The sequence below is a fragment of the Sarcophilus harrisii genome, chromosome 2 (genome assembly GCF_902635505.1).
Source record: "Sarcophilus harrisii chromosome 2, mSarHar1.11, whole genome shotgun sequence".
In the NCBI taxonomy this organism is placed as follows: Eukaryota; Metazoa; Chordata; class Mammalia; order Dasyuromorphia; family Dasyuridae; genus Sarcophilus; species Sarcophilus harrisii.
In genome coordinates, this window is record NC_045427.1 from 250,155,973 (window position 1) to 250,174,175 (window position 18,203).

At 45.2% G+C, this 18,203-nt stretch overlaps 3 protein-coding genes across 8 annotated transcripts; 2 read left to right on the top strand and 1 right to left on the bottom strand.

Moving 5' to 3' along the window:
- The first annotated feature begins 2,120 nt into the window (after positions 1 to 2,120).
- PIP4P1 (phosphatidylinositol-4,5-bisphosphate 4-phosphatase 1) lies at positions 2,121 to 5,941 on the top strand. Its single transcript, XM_003755760.4, has 7 exons — positions 2,121 to 2,445; positions 2,748 to 2,938; positions 3,322 to 3,428; positions 3,904 to 4,009; positions 4,233 to 4,285; positions 4,405 to 4,495; positions 5,114 to 5,941. Exons 1-7 carry the CDS (start codon positions 2,283 to 2,285, stop codon positions 5,255 to 5,257), a joined length of 855 nt encoding a protein of 284 aa, XP_003755808.1. The 5' UTR covers positions 2,121 to 2,282; the 3' UTR covers positions 5,258 to 5,941.
- A 107-nt stretch (positions 5,942 to 6,048) lies between these two features.
- APEX1 (apurinic/apyrimidinic endodeoxyribonuclease 1) lies at positions 6,049 to 8,457 on the bottom strand. Of its 6 annotated transcripts, none has more exons than XM_031952007.1 (5): positions 8,370 to 8,457; positions 7,621 to 7,754; positions 7,210 to 7,394; positions 6,798 to 6,990; positions 6,049 to 6,685 (listed from the first exon to the last, which is right to left on the bottom strand). In XM_031952007.1, exons 2-5 carry the CDS (start codon positions 7,688 to 7,690, stop codon positions 6,168 to 6,170), a joined length of 966 nt encoding a protein of 321 aa, XP_031807867.1. In that variant the 5' UTR covers positions 7,691 to 7,754; positions 8,370 to 8,457; the 3' UTR covers positions 6,049 to 6,167. The 6 variants fall into 6 exon arrangements, with proteins under 6 accessions (XP_031807867.1, XP_012399655.1, XP_003755807.1 ...); XM_012544201.3 differs by lacking the exon at positions 8,370 to 8,457 and adding an exon at positions 8,102 to 8,359; XM_003755759.4 differs by lacking the exon at positions 8,370 to 8,457 and adding an exon at positions 8,102 to 8,324 and having other exon boundaries at positions 7,210 to 7,391.
- An 82-nt stretch (positions 8,458 to 8,539) lies between these two features.
- Positions 8,540 to 13,977, top strand: OSGEP (O-sialoglycoprotein endopeptidase). Its single transcript, XM_003755757.4, has 11 exons — positions 8,540 to 8,783; positions 9,620 to 9,739; positions 9,860 to 10,035; positions 11,584 to 11,679; positions 11,908 to 11,957; positions 12,121 to 12,199; positions 12,403 to 12,468; positions 12,594 to 12,684; positions 13,023 to 13,098; positions 13,226 to 13,324; positions 13,653 to 13,977. The coding sequence occupies exons 1-11, from the start codon at positions 8,669 to 8,671 to the stop codon at positions 13,690 to 13,692; spliced, it is 1,008 nt and encodes a 335-aa protein (XP_003755805.1). The 5' UTR covers positions 8,540 to 8,668; the 3' UTR covers positions 13,693 to 13,977.
- Positions 13,978 to 18,203: the final 4,226 nt, after the last annotated feature.

Consider the following 18,203-nt stretch of genomic DNA (forward strand, 5'->3'; position numbering starts at 1 on the left):
TATATTCAAAGCCCTCTTCAGTGTGGTTCCCCCAGGTATTCACAAATCCTCAGCTAAAGAGGATATTCAGCATTAACAATCATCCAGCAGCCCCTATTACAACTGCTCCTCTTCCCTCTTTCCTTGCTCCCTCAGTCTATGCCCAGAGGCAAAAACTTTAGCTGAAAGAACAAAGAATTTGTAGTCAAAGGATCTGATTTTGGGGTCTCCTATTGTGGTTCTGTTTCTTCATAGATAAAACAAGAGGAATTTGAATTAGATGAATCTATGAAATCCCTTTCAATAGTTTTCTAGCTGTTGAAACTCTATGCTTTAAAATCCAGTTCAAGAGCTCACTCCTCTATGAACTCCTCCCTGATCTTAGATCCACAGATGGAAAACCTCAAGAGTTCATCTGGTTCTTATGAAAAAAATCCAGGATCAGGGGATTACTTACTCAAGATATAATGTAAAAGGAAGAATTTGAATGCAACTGCTCCGTCTCCCCTATGTATGCTTGGAGACACACTTAGCTATTCTAAATGCACTTGAATGGGCATTTTGGTTGTTTGAATAGTATTTTTAAAAAAATAACAAAATTCCCATTAATCACTTATTGTGCAAAGGAAACAATTTACTAAGCTCTTATCCACCAGTCATCCTGCACAGCTCTGGGTAGAGACATAAAAAGTAAAGCAGTCCCTGCCCTCCCATTTATAATCAATCGGAGAAACAATAACTGAGTCTAGAGGTATAATCATGATGGATGAAAACAGCCACATTTATGTTGTCCACGAAGATCTACAAAGCACTTTTACATACACAAAATATGCAAAACTTATTGGTCATTCTCAGATGGGGTGATCAAGAAAGACTACATGTAGATGTTTTAAATTGTGCCCTAAAGAAAACTAAAGATTAAGACAATTCCAATAGATGTGAAATAGAAAATGTCATTCACATTCAAGCGGGAGAACTACGGATACTTGATGCGGATAGGATTGAACAACACTATTTCCACCTTTTTTGGTTTGCTTTTCCTTTCTCGCGTTTCCCCTCCTTTGTTTTGGTTTTTCTTTCACAACATGACTAATATACAAGTATATTTTAAATGACTGTACAAGCATGACATATCAGATTACTTGTCTTCGGGAGGGAGAAAAAAATGTGGACTCAAAATCTTAGAAAAAGGAATACTGAAAACTATCTTTACATGTAATTGGAAAAATAAAATATTAAAAAAAATTTAAAAGAAAAGGTGAGGAGGGTACAATGTGTGTAGGGATGAGAAGTAGAATTTAAAAGTTTAGATAAAAAAGATCTGTCCCCTCAAAGGCACACCACCCAACATTTAACAAAGAGGGCTAAATACGCAGTCAAAAAAGGGTATAGATTAAGATTCTTTTTTGGCCACAAATTCCTAATGTGACTCTGATGAGTCGAACTTTCAACATGGGTTGGATTAGCTGGCCTCATAAAACCGTTTCTAAAGCGCTGGGCTACCTCAGTTGAGCGTCCCGGGATGCACATAAACACTAGAACCACTTGTCAAAAGCACAGCGGCTCTCCAGCATACCACCACAGCGCGGCTTAATCCAACCCTACTTCCCACCCAGTTCCCAGGCTCTTCCTGGCCACGCCCTCTTGCGCCAAATTCGGGCGCTAAACCCCAACCAATGAAGATGCGCGGGCAACACGCCTGGGATGCAAGAGGAAGAGCGAACAGCCAATGAGAGAACGAGATTATGTTCCAGGAAGTGAATGCCTCTGCTGGAAAGGAAGCTAATGCGTGAGACCTCGTCTCGAGGTTACGAGAATTTGGCCAATTAGAAAAAAATCAGAAGTCACGTGCTGTGGGAGCTGGGTAAAGCAACTAATCAGAGAAAGACTTTCTTGAACGCATGCCGAGGATAGGAGCGAAATCGGGAGGGCACCCCTTGGCCCAGAGGTAGCGTGATGGCCCGTGTCACCAATGGCCAGCTGGTTCTTTAGTCACGTAAAACTCCCGCAGGGACCTTCAGATCACGTGGTAGAGGCTGTCAGCGAACAGACACCAATGAGAGGGGACGATGGTTATCTTGGGACGAAGAGAAAGGTCCGTCTGTACCAATGAGATCCTGGTGAACTTGCTGATTTCACCATCACGTGCAGCGGCTGGACGGAAAGGGGCGTCCACCTGGGAGGGAAGCTGGGTGGGGGCTTGAGGGCTGGGCGCGTGGGGCGCAGGCGCCTTGGGGACCCGGTGGCGGCGGCAGCGGCGGCGGAGGGAGCCGGGTCCCGAACCGAAGCGGGCGGTGGCAGCCATGGCGGCGGACGGAGAGCGCTCCCCGCTCCTCTCCGAGCCCAACGATGGCGGTGCCAGCGGCAACGGGCTGGTGGGGCCCGGCGGGGGCGGGACCGGCGCCGGGGGAGGCCTGGTTCCCTCTGCGCCGCCGTACGGATCCGGGAAACATGCCCCGCCTCAGGGTGAGCCGAGTACCGCTTTCAGATTAGGGCCGAGAACTGACAACTAGAGGGGGCGGGACCAGGACCGAAGGTACGGGGTTGTGGTCCTCTGGCAGGACCTGTGGGAAAAGAAAAGGGGTGAGGCTCGCTGTCTTATAAAGAGGCGGGGCCTCGGGCAGGGGTGGGCGGGGCCCTTGGAAGGAGGGCAATGACTGGTTACTGAAGGAGGTTGAGGGTTATCCTGGTGGGGGTAAATAGGGCAGGACATGTGGGGGTGACATGTCTGTGATCATGGATGACCCATTCTGACCGTATTTCCACAGCGTTCCCTCCATTTCAGGAGGGCCACCCGGCTGTGTTGCCCGGGGAGGACCCACCACCATATTCACCCCTGACCAGTCCCGACAGTGGCAGTGCCCCTATGATCACATGCCGAGTTTGCAATTCTCCCATCAATGTGGAAGGCAAGATGCACCAACATGTTGTTAAGTGTGGCGACTGCAACGAAGCCACAGTGAGTTTCATTATCCAGGATTTTTTAGATATTTTAACTCTAGACCCCAAATTTTTCCTGATTCCTGTATATAAATCTCAGAAATTACACAAGTCTAGATATCTGTCCTTCCTTTCTCCCTTCCCAGCATCACCCAGAGTAAGTCCCAAAATTGTTCTATTTCATATCCATCTCCATTTCCCCTAGCTTTCTACATCTGTATATTAAAAGTTCACCCCTGCTTCCCATGGTCTGTTTCCATTCTCCCCAGTATACCTTCTTTTCTTTCTAATCAGGATCCCTACCAGCTTCCTGGATTATTGCTCTTGGGCCCTCCTCAAAAGGTATGTTTGGGAGGGTTGGAATTCAGGGCTTTTGGTGCTCATCTCCCTATTATTCCTTAGCCAATCAAGAATGCTCCACCTGGGAAGAAGTATGTTCGGTGCCCTTGTAACTGTCTCCTCATCTGCAAAGTGACTTCCCAGCGGATTGCCTGCCCTCGGCCCACCTGGTGAGAGCAGAGAACTAGGAAAGCCAAATGAGGAGGGATGGAGACAAAAGAAGTTGTAGGGAATTTAAGAGTAAAAGAAAAAGTGGGGATAGGAAACTTGGGGAAGGGCAGACTGGTAGAACTGCAAGATTCTACAGGGGGAATTTCAGGATGTGGACAATGAAGAACTCTTCCTCCAGAATGATTCTTGGATCCATAAATAAAAGGCTTTGGGGAAAGATGAGACCCATTTAGGACTAATAGGTTATATGTAAGACTATCAGATTTGGTGATCTGAGGCCTAGACTTTATCTTTTGATCAAGGTTTATCAGTTCAGGATGGGAAAAGAGGATTTTGTGTGTAGGAAGAGGCATGTGTACACTGTCTAGGTGATATCTGAAGGGGAAGAGAAACAGTTCTTAGGATTTAAAAAGTCCTAAACTGTAGCCTTCTTTTCTCTCCCTTCTCAATCACCCCCCCTCCCCCCCAAAATAGTAAAAGAATCATCAACCTGGGTCCAGTACACCCAGGACCTCTGAGTCCAGAACCACAGCCTGCAGGTGTCAGCGTCAATTGTGGCCATTGCAAGAATACCTTTCTGGTGAGTAAGGCTGGGATGGATTGGGAAAAGGATAGTAGACATCTATGAGAATATTCCTGTGGGTAATATGAATGTATGAAAGGTGGAGTTAATTACTGAAATTTGCCCTTTCCACTATTCAATCCTTGTGTTTTATCCCATTGGAATCCCTTAAAGAACTTACCTCATAGAGCCTTTTTCTGCCTCTATCATAAATTGACCCCTCATCCTGTTTTTTCTATAGTGGTCAGAGTTTACAGGCCGAACCTTGGCACGCTGCCCCCACTGCAAGAAAGTGTAAGTGATTTGGAATTGATATCATAGACCTAGTTATCAGAAGGAGGGGTTGGAGATAAGGACTGTATAAGGATTATAAATGCATGACAGGTTTGCTACATATGCTTATCCCTTCACAGCTCTTCCATTGGGAGAAGATATCCCAGGAAAAGATGCATTTGCTGTTTCCTCCTTGGGCTACTATTGGCTGTTACTGCCACAGGCTTAGCAGTGAGTAACAAATCTCCTCTAACCCTTGTTAATCTTACTATTTTTTACTCTCTTCAAGAGAATCAAAGATTTCCTAAGCAGTTAAACAAACACACACACGAGGGTTCATCTGACAAAAGAAAGGTTAACAAGATTTTCTCTCCACAGAACAATACCAAAAAAAATGTCTTCCAAGTGGCCAGCTTGTGTAATTTTGTCTCTTTTTTTGGCTTTGGGGGGAGACAGTCTGAGTTAAGTGATTTGGCCAGGGTCATACAGCTAGTAAGAGTCTGAGGGCCTGATTTGAACCCAGGTTCTCCTGACTTCTAAGGCCAGTTCCTTTATCTTTTGCAACATCTAGCTGTTGTAACTTTGTAACTTTGAATTATATGAGAGTAAGAACTTTGGTTTACTAGATGATTTAAAGTAGAGAGCTGCATGCTTCATGGGTTATAACTATATCCACGAGTAGATGGTTGAACATCCCTGAAGAGTCTTGTCTTGTTTCTAATATAATTGCCTACAGGTGGGAGTCAGAGGTATAAGTGAAACTAACTTGGATTCAGTGTCTTATCAGGTGATGGACTGACAGATTGGCACTGTGGCATTGATTCCTTTTTTTCCATATTTCTCTCCTAGTTTGGCACATGGAAGCATGCCCGACAGTATGGGGGTATCTATGCAGCTTGGGCCTTTGTCATCCTGCTGGCTGTGCTCTGTCTAGGCCGGGCTCTCTACTGGGCCTGTATGAAGGTCAGCCACCCTGTCCAGAACTATTCTTGAGCCCTAAGATGACCCACTAACTGTGCCTGGCCCCTCTCTAGCAGGGACAGTGACATTACAGAGGGAAATGGGAATGTCCCCTCGGCTTCCATAAGAGGAGCCAGGCCGTTGCCCTCCTTTTCTGTAGGGGGAAAAAATGGGAAAGATCTGGGCCCTCAAAGACAAACAAGATTGGAAGGGTAGGTGGGCCACTGCTGGCTGTTTAGTCCCTTCTGAGGGCTGCCTGTGCTTGGGGTGGAATGAGAGATAAAGTATCTTTTCTCTAAGTTCTGGAAAATGGTTATAGCTCTTTTTCCTTCCTCCATCCTCTCCTAAGGGGCCATTCCTGTCCCTCAAACATTCCAGGGCAGGGTAGGGGTAGGCAGCCCTGGGAGTTCCCCTCCCTTTTGCACCCCCAGGACCTTGCTGCTGCTATTGCACTTCACCAGGGGGTAACTCTAATTTGGCTGCCCTCTTGGCCTCCTTTTCCCACCTCTTCCCATACCCTGTGGGGGTGGGGTCAGCCGCTGCTCTGTACAGTACCATGGGAACTGATGTATATATTTATTTAATGTGGGGTATGTTCCCCAGTCTGTGTTCCCTCTCCCCAAATCCTTCCTCTCATCGGCTGTGGCCGGTTTGTCTGTCTATGGGGATCAGGGGCTCATCCTGTGCTTGTAAATAAATGAAGTTGTGATTACCTTATTCCTTGTGTCACCTTTTTTTTGAGTGGGGGGATATATAGGAGAAAAGATTCCAGGCCTTTGTTATGAGTCCTTCCAGAAGGGACAGGACATAAAAGACAACAAAGCTGGACCTCTATGGCTCTTTATTCTCAAACAGATTATTTCAAAAGTAATAAACAACAGCATTCTCAAAATTAAACAGTCCTGGATTTCTGGTTGCTGAAGAAGCAGTTTAAATTGTAGAATTACAAGGCCAGTAAGAGGGTGATAGGACAATGGTCACTACCCAGGGCTTTGGACCGGATCTTACTGTCACATAAGGCAGGGAGCAAGGATTGGGACAACAAGAAATAGTCAAGCCGCCAGCCAACATTCTTGGCTCGGGCATTCATCATGTAAGTCCAGAAGGTATAAGCATAAGCTGCCTCTGGATAGAGATGACGGAAGCTGTCAGTCAGTGGCACTGCTTGGAGCAGTTCCCCAAAACCTTGGCGTTCCTGTGGGGTAAAACCAGCATTTTTCTTGTTCCCCTTAGGATTACGCAAGTCAATCTCTTCATGGGCCACATTGAGGTCCCCACAGAGCACAAGTGGCTTTTTGGCATTTAGCCCCTTCAAAAACTTTCGAAACGCTTCATCCCATCTTTGTCGGTATTCTAGTCGAACCAGCCCCCGTCCTGCATTAGGCACATATGCTGTCACCAGCACAAACGCCTCAAACTCGGCCACTATCACCCGGCCCTCCTGATCATGCTCTTCTTCACCTATGGAATTGGACACAACAAGCCCAGAGGCCAAGCATTAGGAAGTGGAAGTGAAACACTTTCAGGGCTTAAGGAAAATAAGGGTTAGGGGCAGCAAGCTATCATGTCTCACCAATGCCAAAGGTGACGTTGAGTGGGCACTGTCGAGAAAGCAGACCAACACCACTATATCCTTCTTTATCTGTGGGTGAGGACCAGTACTGGTAAGTAAGTCCAGGCAGATCCTGAAGTTCGGATGGCAGCTTGCTCTCTGAACATTTGGTTTCTTGGAGGCAAAGGATATCTGGGGCTTCTTCCTTTACCCACTGTGCATGCAGAAAAGAAGGCAGGTTATAAGGGCTCAGTCCAGCCCATCACTCTGCCTCTCCTCCAACTCATCCCAAAGCCTACGTTCCCTGAATGAGATAATGGCATTTTAAGGAGAAAATCTTGAAAAGCAGAGAAGGTAATAGGGGAAGGCTCCCCAAAGCAAGTCGGTACCCTTAAGAGCCAAGTCATCTTTCCTCCCTAAGAACCATACTCACATCCAGACCCTTTTTCTTGATCCAGGCCCTGAGCCCATCCACATTCCAAGAGCATATCTTGAGTGTAGAAGGTTTGCCACTAGGTGAGGTCTGCTGGTCTGGGGGATCCTCATACCTGGCAGACCCTTCCCCTGTTGCCTCCTTGTCTTTTGCACCCTTCTTGGTTTTCTTAGGCTGGGGTTCTGCTAAAAGTTTTATTGGGAAAGGGAATGTCAGATTTTTCAAGATGATAGCAGCTACTCTTACCTCAAGTGGCCCCGGGATAACCTGTTGACCAAGAGGTCCACCCAAAGGAAACAGACTGACACCTTTTCCCTGGAATGGGAAAACCCTGATAAGCTGTACTTCCGTTTCCCAAGGCTCAGGCCCCAGACTGCAGGGGAGGATAAACAATCAAGGACCACGTGTTACCTTTAGCCTCTGACTCCTCATCACTGATCCCATCCTTCACAGAAACTTCCTTCTTCCCTCGTTTCGGCATCCTCGCCCACAACAACGCCCCGCGGCCCAAGCCCCCTCTAGCCCACCGCAGCAGAATCCTGGCCCTGCGGACACAGCGAACGCAGAAGGGATAAGGCTAGAAACTGCCCAGTTTGCCAATGAAAGAAGCGGGGAAGGGGTCTCTGCCCTCGGGACGCGCCCCCTTCGGGTAAGGCTCTGGAACCCCTCCCCTCCGGGCTCCCTTCCTCCATCCCCAAATATCCCCGGATTCTCAGTCCTAGTTATTCCCCGGATCCCCAGGCCCCAGCCTATCCGCTTCCCGCAGAAAACCTCTTGGGACCGCTTCCTCGGCCCTGCGGACACTTCTAGCCCACTACTGCTCTGCAAGTACCGCCTAAAGTGGCGCGAGTCTACCCGAAGCGGACGCGACTCAGCGCGCGCTCCTCCCTACCCAGGACACAAAGAGCAGAAGGCGCGACCCCCCACGTGGCTTAGTTGGGCCTGGTCACAAGGTCCCGGAACTCGGGCTTCCGCGGAGAAGACATGGCGGGGATTGGCTGAGTCAGCGAGCCCGCCTCTCCATGTGACTCCAATGCGTAGCCTCCGGGAGGGCTTCTCCTCCGGGGCTGTCCATTCGTATGCCGCACATGCGGCGCCGCGTCCCGAGGGCAACGAGAGACCGACGCCTGAAGAAGAGGGCAGGGGAAGTCCGCGGTCACCTAGAAGAGACTCGATGACTTGGTCATGGGGCTGAGAGGGCTAGACGCCGAACCGTCCTCCCCGGCAGCAGCTAGGGCAGACCCCGCTGGGCACAGGTCGCGGGGCGGCGTGGGGTGAGAGGAGGGGCCTCTGGCCCCGTCGCCATAGCGACGCGGGCGGGAGCAAAGGAACTGCCGCCTGACGCGCGGCGCCTCTGGCGTCCCGGTAATCCCCGCTGCCTTCTGCGCCCTCTTTTGGCCGCGGCGGTGTCGGCGGGAGCCTGATGGATGCCTGGGACCTCTAACCTCACGGCCCAGCCATGCCCACGGTGCTTGGTTTCGAGGGTAGCGCCAACAAGATCGGCGTGGGCATCGTGAGAGACGGAGCGGTTCTGGCTAACCCTCGGAGGACCTACCTCACCCCTCCGGGCACCGGTCAGTGAGTCCGGGGCTGGGCGAGAGGCGGCGGGTGGGGGCGGGGGAGGGGAGGGAGGGTGCCATCTCTGCCCCTCGCGTCTCGCTCGGCCTGAGAAGTAGCCACAGCAACCCCGCCGCGGAGTTGGGCGCTAGGAGATGAGATACTCGTGTGTTTGGTGACAGCTTGCCCGAGAGGTGGGGCGCGCCCCCATTTTACAGATGGAGACATTGAGGTTCAGAGAGGTGAGGTGATTTGCCCATACTCTTGGAGTAATGGTGACAATATTTCTTTAAAAGATAGAAAAAATAATTAACATCTATGTTTCTTGGAGTCCTTCCACAATTCCCAGACATGGTAATTATAACCAGTTATGGTTCCCATTTTATAGATGTGGAAAGTGAGGCTCAGAGAGGTTGGTCATATCATTGATCACATAGCTAAGTGTCGAATGGGGGGAGGGGGTTGGATCCAGGTCTAGCACCCCCCCCCCCCCCCCCCCCCCCCCCCCCCCCCCCCAAGCTGAAGGGAATTGGATTTGGAACCAGAGAACAGGATTTAGTTCAACTGATCATGAGCAAGACACAGCCTCTGTAGACCCAGCATCTCGAGTTTTAACAAGAAGGGGCTGGACTGGATGGCTTCGACTAAATCTGTGCTCCTGGGAACTCGCGTACAGTGCTAGAGTTCAAATCCAGATCTTTCTAACTTCTGTGGTTCTATCTGCTGTAGCTAGAACTAGAGGGTCTTTCACTCAGGGTGGTAGTATTTGCTTTTAGTCCCCGAAGAGTGAACTAGTAGGAAATTTTTGTAAAAGACCTATTACATCCAGCCCTTCTGCCCAATCCTTTGCCAGGGTTCCTTCCAGGAGACACCGCCAGACACCATCGAGCTTGTGTGCTAGACCTCCTGCATGAAGCACTGACTGAAGCTGGACTCAGCCCCAAAGATATTGACTGTATTGCCTTTACTAAGGGTATGGATAGAAAGTGGCCCTCAGTTTGGGAATGGGCTGAGACTTGGCTAGTTTCAAATGCCCTATTTTTGTGGACTGGTCTCTTTATATATTGCTTATGTCTGTCCTCCTTCACTTTAGGTCCTGGAATGGGTGCCCCACTAGTCTCAGTGGCTATTGTTGCCCGAACTGTGGCACAATTGTGGAATAAGCCATTGGTGGCTGTGAATCATTGTGTGGGCCATATTGAGATGGGCCGCCTCATCACTGGAGCAACTAGTCCAACTGTACTCTATGTCAGTGGTGGGAATACTCAGGTACTAGGGAAATACAGTCACTTACCCCTTCTTTTAGGACTCAAGGCACTGTCATTGTAAAATGGAGTAGTGGGAGCAGAGTTCTACAGAACCATAAAGTATACTACTAAGGTCACATCAGCAAGAAATTTTAGGAAATTCTATTTTAAATTATCTACAGAATAAGGTAGTGCCTAATTATAAAGTTTAAAAGTTTTCATCTTTCTAGATGAAGGCTGAAAAAGATTATAATCAAAGTCTAAAGGATTTGAATAAGGGAAACATAAGTTTGTTTGCCAAATCTCCAAAAAGTAGAGCAAATTCATCAAAACTGCCCCAGAGCAGAGTACATTGGCACAATAGTATCAGTGCTTTTGTATAAATTGGACCTGATAGTTTTTCTTCCATTTTACCGTCTTTTCTTGAAGCTTCCTGAAGGTAGCTAGTTAACAAGTATTGATTCAAAGACATAATAGGAACTTACTGTTTGTGAGTTTAGGTATATCATTGATCTTTGCCTTTGTGGATCTTATAGTTTAATGCAGAGTTTCTTAACCTGGGATTCTTGATTTTTTTTTTTTTTTATATACATCTTTTGACAGTTGCATTTATTATTTACTGTCTTAGTAATTTAAGTATTTCATTTTATGTATTATTGGGAAAAGGGTCCATAGGATTCACTACACTATATAAGAGGCCTGGGAAACCAATACAGTTAAGAACTCCTGGTATAATGGGATGTAGATACAAATACAATTATAGTATGCATAATTGCTAAACATAGTACTACATAAAATCTGAGAAAGAATGAGGTCCCAGAATGAGATTGAAGAAGAGACAGCATGGATCTTACTGTGGCTGAATAAGTTTTCCTTTTCCATCCCTTATTCCTTGTACTTAGCCCTTTGCTGCTGACTGGCATTGGGGGGAATGAGAAAGCTGGGACTAAGGTTTGGGGTGGAAGCAGCAAGTATTACTATTCATGAGTGGGGCATAGCCTGTAGTTGCAGTGGGAGGGCTCCAGAAGCAGTTCAGGGGAAAAAACATTCCTCATCTGTACCTCCCTGGGATAACTATTTATATGTAAGGGTTTTTTATTAACTTATTCAAATGTTCATAAATAGATGACTATTGATTGAGTTAAAAAAAAAAAAAAAAAAGTGTAATATTTCCAGTTATCTAGATTCCTCTGCTCAGTCCCTGGCATAGACTTAAACTACCCCTAGCTTTTTGAATGGCTTTTACAGGACCCTTTCCTCCTACCTTCATGTAGGATGATCTATTTTACAGTTCAGACTGACAGGACCATGTCATCAAAGGATATATTCCCAAAGGATGTGTAGGAATTTCACAGGCTAGATACCTTGATATCTGTTTTTTAGCCCTTAGACAAGCTAAGTCTATTCTTGAATTCCTTAGGCTATTTCCTGTTGTATAGAGAATAATTCATTGAAAAACTAGAGAAGCTATTTCTTCCCCATTTTTTTCTAGAAGTCTTAGTTACTATATTGATTGATTGTAATATCCTCTCCAGACTCAGGGTTTTATGGACACCCCTACCTCCTTTAGGTGATTTCATACTCAGAACATCGATACCGAATCTTTGGAGAAACCATCGACATTGCTGTTGGTAATTGTCTGGATCGATTTGCCCGCGTTCTGAAGGTGAGAAAAAAAGACTTGGCTGCTTAAAGGAAACATAACATGTGACAATGCCCTTTAGGCTTCCATTGGGATTGAGGAGGACATAGGGTTCTAAGCAGTCATACATACTTTACAGTAAGAAGAACACAGTTATGAAGTAGTAATCAATGTAGGCCTGCTCTTTGTTCCATGTACAACTGGCTTAACCTCCTCCCATCTCACTGCTTTCCTATTTTCCTCCCCTACCAGATCTCCAATGATCCGAGCCCTGGCTACAACATTGAACAGATGGCAAAGCGGTAAGGGCGGGGATAGGCTGAGTAGAATATTAAAAGGTATGGGAAAGGCCAGAAAAGGGAATCTGGTAAGACTTTAGGTCCTTCTTTATACATACTATTGTGATTGGGCAGAGGGAGAATTCTTATTCCTTGAACCTGATGCCTTATATACTCTTCAATACAGGGGCAAAAAGCTAGTGGAATTACCATACACTGTGAAGGGGATGGATGTCTCATTCTCAGGAATCCTGTCTTATATTGAGGTGAGTATGAAAGATGAGGGTCTGAATTACCTTATGTATCCCAAAAATTTGGCTTCCAGACTTCATCTATAATTAAAGACAGCTTGAGCTTTAAGGAAATAGGTATTAATTCTCTTGGCTCAGACCATAGACTTAATTTCTACTCTTATTATATTACTCTTATACACACCTCATGCTACCTTTAGATTTGTCTCTTTTCTCAGGAAGCAGCTCATCGAATGTTGGCTGCAAATGAATGTACCCCTGAAGATCTGTGTTTCTCTCTCCAGGTATTAGAGGGGAAGGGGTTGTAATAGATATTGGGGCTGAGGAAACCTAGTGAGTAGAGAGGGATTGAACTGGAATGATTTTCACATGTGGTATCCTCTTGTTCCCTTCCCTGCTTCCAATCCAGGAAACAGTCTTTGCAATGCTGGTGGAAATCACAGAGCGGGCCATGGCACACTGTGGCTCCCAAGAAGTACTCATTGTGGGAGGTGTAGGATGTAGGTATCATTGTGTGTGTATGTGTCTCTCTTTCTCTCTCTCTCTCTCTCTCTCTCTCACACACACACACACACACGCACACACACACATATACATATACATACATCTATACATGTTTTCTTCATATTACAATATAACATTCTAATGAGAATTCCAGAGCTACTTTTAGTCTTGTAAGAGTGGGAAGTATATTAATGGTCTACTCTTTAGCATACTTCCCAAGCTCCCTAGCTTGATCCTTATTCCTCTGAATACTCCCTAGTTAAGATTTGTTGTTGGTTGGTGACTTAAGTCAGAGAAACAAGTGGAATGAAACTGACTTCCATTGCTAACTCAGGTAATATGAGACTGCAGGAAATGATGGGGACAATGTGTGAAGAACGAGGTGCCAAACTTTTTGCTACTGATGAAAGGTGAGAGAGTGCTTCCTTTTCATTCCTGTCTACTTCCTTTCTTCAAGAGTCACTTATTCTAGCCAATGAACTATACATCCCCTTCCTCAGTATCCCAGAGCTGATGTATTTCCCTCTTTATCCACAGATTTTGCATTGACAATGGAGCTATGATTGCTCAGGCTGGCTGGGAAATGTTCCAGTCTGGACATAGAACAGCACTCGGTGATTCTGGGGTCACTCAGAGGTAAGATAATCTCTTCCCCACTTCTTCCTATATACAAGCATCTTGGAGAGAGGTCCACATTTCATTTTTTGATTAGTGGAGAAAATGGCTAATATTGGTATATATTATTAGATGTGGGTTTTTGTATTGGATGTTTTGCTTAATTCTTTTTTGTTACAAAGGAGATTTCAAATTAGAGGAGATGGTTGGGAAATGATTGTAATGTTTTTAAAAAATAAAGGGTGTGTGTATGTCAAAATTCTGTGTCTAGGAATAAAGGTAAAGAGTGTTGAAGAGACGAATTTTCAATTAATGTCCCAATTTTTTCATCTATCATATCCCTTCATAGGTATCGTACTGATGAAGTTGAAGTGACTTGGAGGAACTGACCTAGTGAGGGAGAGAGTCACACTGGATCAACACCAAGGAAAATCTGAATTTGTGGAACCTCCCTGTTGTTAACTGGCCACATAATGGGTTTTAGAGTAGATTCCCTATTATCTCTTCTAAAGAGCTGAGTTTCATCATGATTGAGCAATAATTTTGTGTGTCTGTCACTAACATGGATTTCTCAAAACCCATATGAATTGTCTTGTGCCAGGTACATAGAGCATGTTAAATAAATGCTTATTTGTTTGACAAGCTGACTAAATAAAAGCCTTATTGACTAGAAAAAGTGATAGCCAACTTTTTCAAGATGAGAAAAGAAATGAATTGAAAATACATGAAAAGGTTGTTTAATAACAGAAATTTGGCAGCAGAAATGATTGGCTGTAAGGCTAAGACTTGTGGGAGGTTGAACTACCTTACCTGTATATTTCTTTAAGATATTTGTTCAGCAGACATTTATTGAAGTCCTATTTGAAGGAGCAGGGAACTGATTGTATAAATGGGGAATAAGGATGCCACTATTGCATATTAACCTTGGATGTTTAGTTAAAATTTGTTTTAATAGTTTTGAGGTAGTGAAGGTCTGGGAGAAGGAACCCTGCTTTGGGATTATATACCTGTTGAGGGTTAGGAAGGGGAGAACTCCTTTATGAAGAACTGAGCCCTTGCCTAATAAGGTTCCTCTGGGGAAATTCTAAAGTCCTCCTAGAGCTGGGACTCTGTAGCTCCTTGGACCTTCTCTTTATTCCCTTGTCTGCAGCTGTCATTGGCAGCAAATGGTCAGAGAGTTAACCAATGTAAGGTGAAGTGGGAGAACTTGAGAGGGAGACAGCAAGATCAGTGAGGTGGTCAGGTGTGGGGCTCAGGAGTTGGCAAAACAATGCCTCCAGGCCAAATACTTGCCTTTTTTGTCAAGCCAGGCCTTGAGCTAAGAATGATTTTTACATTTAAAAAAATATATATAAAACCCATTCTTAGTTCAAGTGCTGTACAGAAACAGGCAGCTGGCTAAATTTGGTCCTCTAACCCTTGTTTGCCCACTTCTGCTTTAGCCTGTTGCTTATATCCTCCTGCACATATGCGAGTGCATACACACACATGCATTTCAAGGTCTCCTGTAGTAGTAGTCCCCTGCTCTTTTCTCAATTCTTGCTTAATGCCCTATCTCCTATATTTCCATTCTCCATGCCCTTCCTTACCAGGCTTCCTATGGAAACTGTAGAATAGCAGAAGAGTGAATCATACAGCTATTAATTCTGCTCGCCAGGTAAGGAGAAACATGATGAGCAGGCAAAGCAGGGATAGCCACGGACTATACCATTTTAATTAAGGGTGCCAACCTAAGCCAGGGAGGAGACTGTAAACTGTCCCTCACTCTTAATCTTCAACCATGATTCGGACTTATGAGTTTCTATTCCAACCCACCAGCCACCTCCTGGGTCCCAGTTCTGTTGACAGCCCCCTCCCAATTTTTTTCTCCAAATCTCCCCAATCTAAGAGATTCCTGCAGTCACCAGGTGAGTGAGTGAGCAAGGTGTGGAAGCAACTGAAGTTGACAAGGGCATACATAGGAACAGGAAGAAGTTGGAGATGGAAGCAACAGTGTTCAGCTTGAGCTTCAAAGAAGAAATGAGAGGTAAATAAGAATATTCAAAGTGAGGGACATGGGAAATGGGCCCAGAAATCTTGAGGAATCATCCCCATAACTTCCTATAGATTAAGTTATTTTCTTAAATTCTAGGGAATTGGAAAAAGGGGCAGTAGGAGTGATGGATGAGTTTTTAGAAACAAATATTAAGTGCCTATTATGTGTTAGGCACTATGCTAAACACTACAAATATTATCTCATTTGACGGAAAAGGTATAAGTCCAGTTCAACTTAATAGGAGAATGGGAGGGGTACAAGTTACACAGAAGAGGAACAAAGCAATGGGTGGGGCCTGATAGGATGAGGAAGAATATTTACCAATGAAAATAAAGCCTATAGCAGGGGTCCTCAAACTATGCCCACAAGCCAGATGCAGCAGCTGAGGATGTTTATCCTCACCCAGGGCTATGAAGTTTATTTAAAGGCCCACAAAACAAAGTTTTTGTTTTTACTGTAGTCCTTCCAACAGTCTGAGGGACAGTGAACTGGCCCCCTATTTAAAAAGTTTGAGGACCCCTGGCCTATAGCAATGATGGTGAGCAAGTACCAGTGGCTCATTGTTCTAGCTCATATCCCTTCCCAAAGAAGCTAATGACAGGGTACAGCTTGTCCTGGCACAGACACTGAAGGAGTGGGTGGTTTAGTAAAAGCTGAGACTGGAAGCCCCACGTGATGGGTAAAACAACACTTTTACCTCCTTTACAGGGGTTGGGAAGGATTTGTAAAAACATAGAAACGACAGGAACCAGAGACAGAGATGGTATGAGGGAAGTATTGCAGAGAGGTGAGGGGATAGAGAAGGAGAACTCATGGAATCTCAAGGATGTACTGGCTGTAAACTAAGAGACATCTAAGGATGAATATGGAAGGAGATGGTGTGCTAGTGCAGGCTCTCATAGATTCCTGACAATGTATTAAGTTTTCAATATAAGCATTTACATTTGGAAATTGGCAAATGCCACAAAATTAGGACTTCATTGTTTTATTCATTGTCTACATGTAAGAAAGTGATGGAGAAAATGTTAATAATGCAGATTGAATTTGAAGCCTTTCAATATTGTATGGGTTTAAGTTTTTACAGAGCTGATTGTCAAATATTTACCAGCATATCACTATATACACATGCACATATATACACACACACATGCACACACTTGGGCATCAAGTTTTTTTTTTGTTTTGTTTTGTTTTGTTTTAAGAACCAACCAACTGGAGCCATATATATCAATGGATAACTCCTACCTGACTATAAGGGACACCACACTCCCCACTTCTCCTTGCCCTGACTGACTTGGAAGACTTTGGGAGCAGAGACAATGCAGGAGAGAGCAGAGTGTAGCACTGAAGATTGCAGCAGGGAACTGAAGGCAGACACCATGCTCATGGTCTAGAGAAATAAGGCTGGTCAAGAATAGAAACTGAAGTCCACCCCTTCTCTTCTTCCCCTCCCCCTCTTGGCTTTCCTCCAGACCAGAATAACTTCTGCTATTAATCAGTCATCTCAATAACATATCCTCAGTCGAGCATCTCTCCTCTTTGTCACTCACCTGATTGATAGTAGTTAGACAGTCCATAGATACAGGAGCCAAGTTCCCTACAGCTGCTGAAGTCCCGGCCATTTGGATACTCTGGCCCATAGCTCCTATTCCTCACACCCATATCTATCATATTCCCTGAAACTTATAGCACTACACAGGAATCTGAGAAGGGGCTGAGGATACAAGTCCCTTCTCAGGGAGAGGCCCCTATCTAAGGGCAACACTGCAGAGTAGATAGAACAAGGTCCAACAGGAATTCCTTTTACAGTAGCCCTTGTAGGATGATTTAGCCTTACATATATGCATTTTAATAATCAAAAAGCATAATATATGAATTGTATGTGTTTGGGCTAGCTTTCTGGAGGTCCTCCAGAAGGGCCTTGTTCTCAGTAGGATACACACCATGAGAATGGACAGGAATAGAGTCCAAAGTCTTTATTGTCTTTTACACAGTCTATGTCTGTCATAGTCTGATTCAGTCTCCTCCAGCAGTCTGCCAGTCTGATTTCCTGCCCCCAGTTCTTATATACAATATTACAATTACATCATTACAGCATACTGAATATGTGTGAACTAGAGGACCACTCCATCACCATGTTAAGTACTAAGTATATAAATTAGAGAACCATTATCTCATCAATTCCTGAGTTAACACCTTGTTTCAAGTATACTTTTAAGTATACTTCTCCAGAGTTCTGGCTCTCTACAGTAAATCAACAATTACTTGACAGATATAAGTAGCTATTGATGCCTTACGCCTGGCATGTCAGAACCCTCTGTCCACTGGAACTCTTCCGGTACCCTTCTTATCTTCTCTACCTTCACCTATTTCCTTAACTATACTTTAACCTTACTTCCAAACCCCATAATAAACCTCTTTCATCAATCTAACTTTTTTGGTCAATAAATTCCTTCATTGGGAACTCGCACCGCCACTAGACCTCATTTAACTCCATATCCTTGCACCGCCGCTAGACCTCAAACCCTAATTTCATTTAGGTACCCCATATCTAGACCTCATCAGATACCACCTTTGCCCATTACGTTCTCTTCATTATCAGCCTCTATTTCCTCTGAGAGGTTGAGCCAAATAAAGACCAGGTAATTCTGCAGGCAGGTCTTACCAATAGTGAGCTGAATCTTACCAATAGTGGCAGTGATGCCCAGGCAAGAAAGGGTAGTCCAAAAGATGGCAAAGAGGAATGGCTTTAGAGTCGCTGTGGCTGGGTCCAAGAGGCAGAAGCAAAGTGGAAAGAGGAAAGTGGATTGCATCTTCATACATACAGAATTCCCATTGCCCCCACGATCTTTCCCAGAGCTCAGC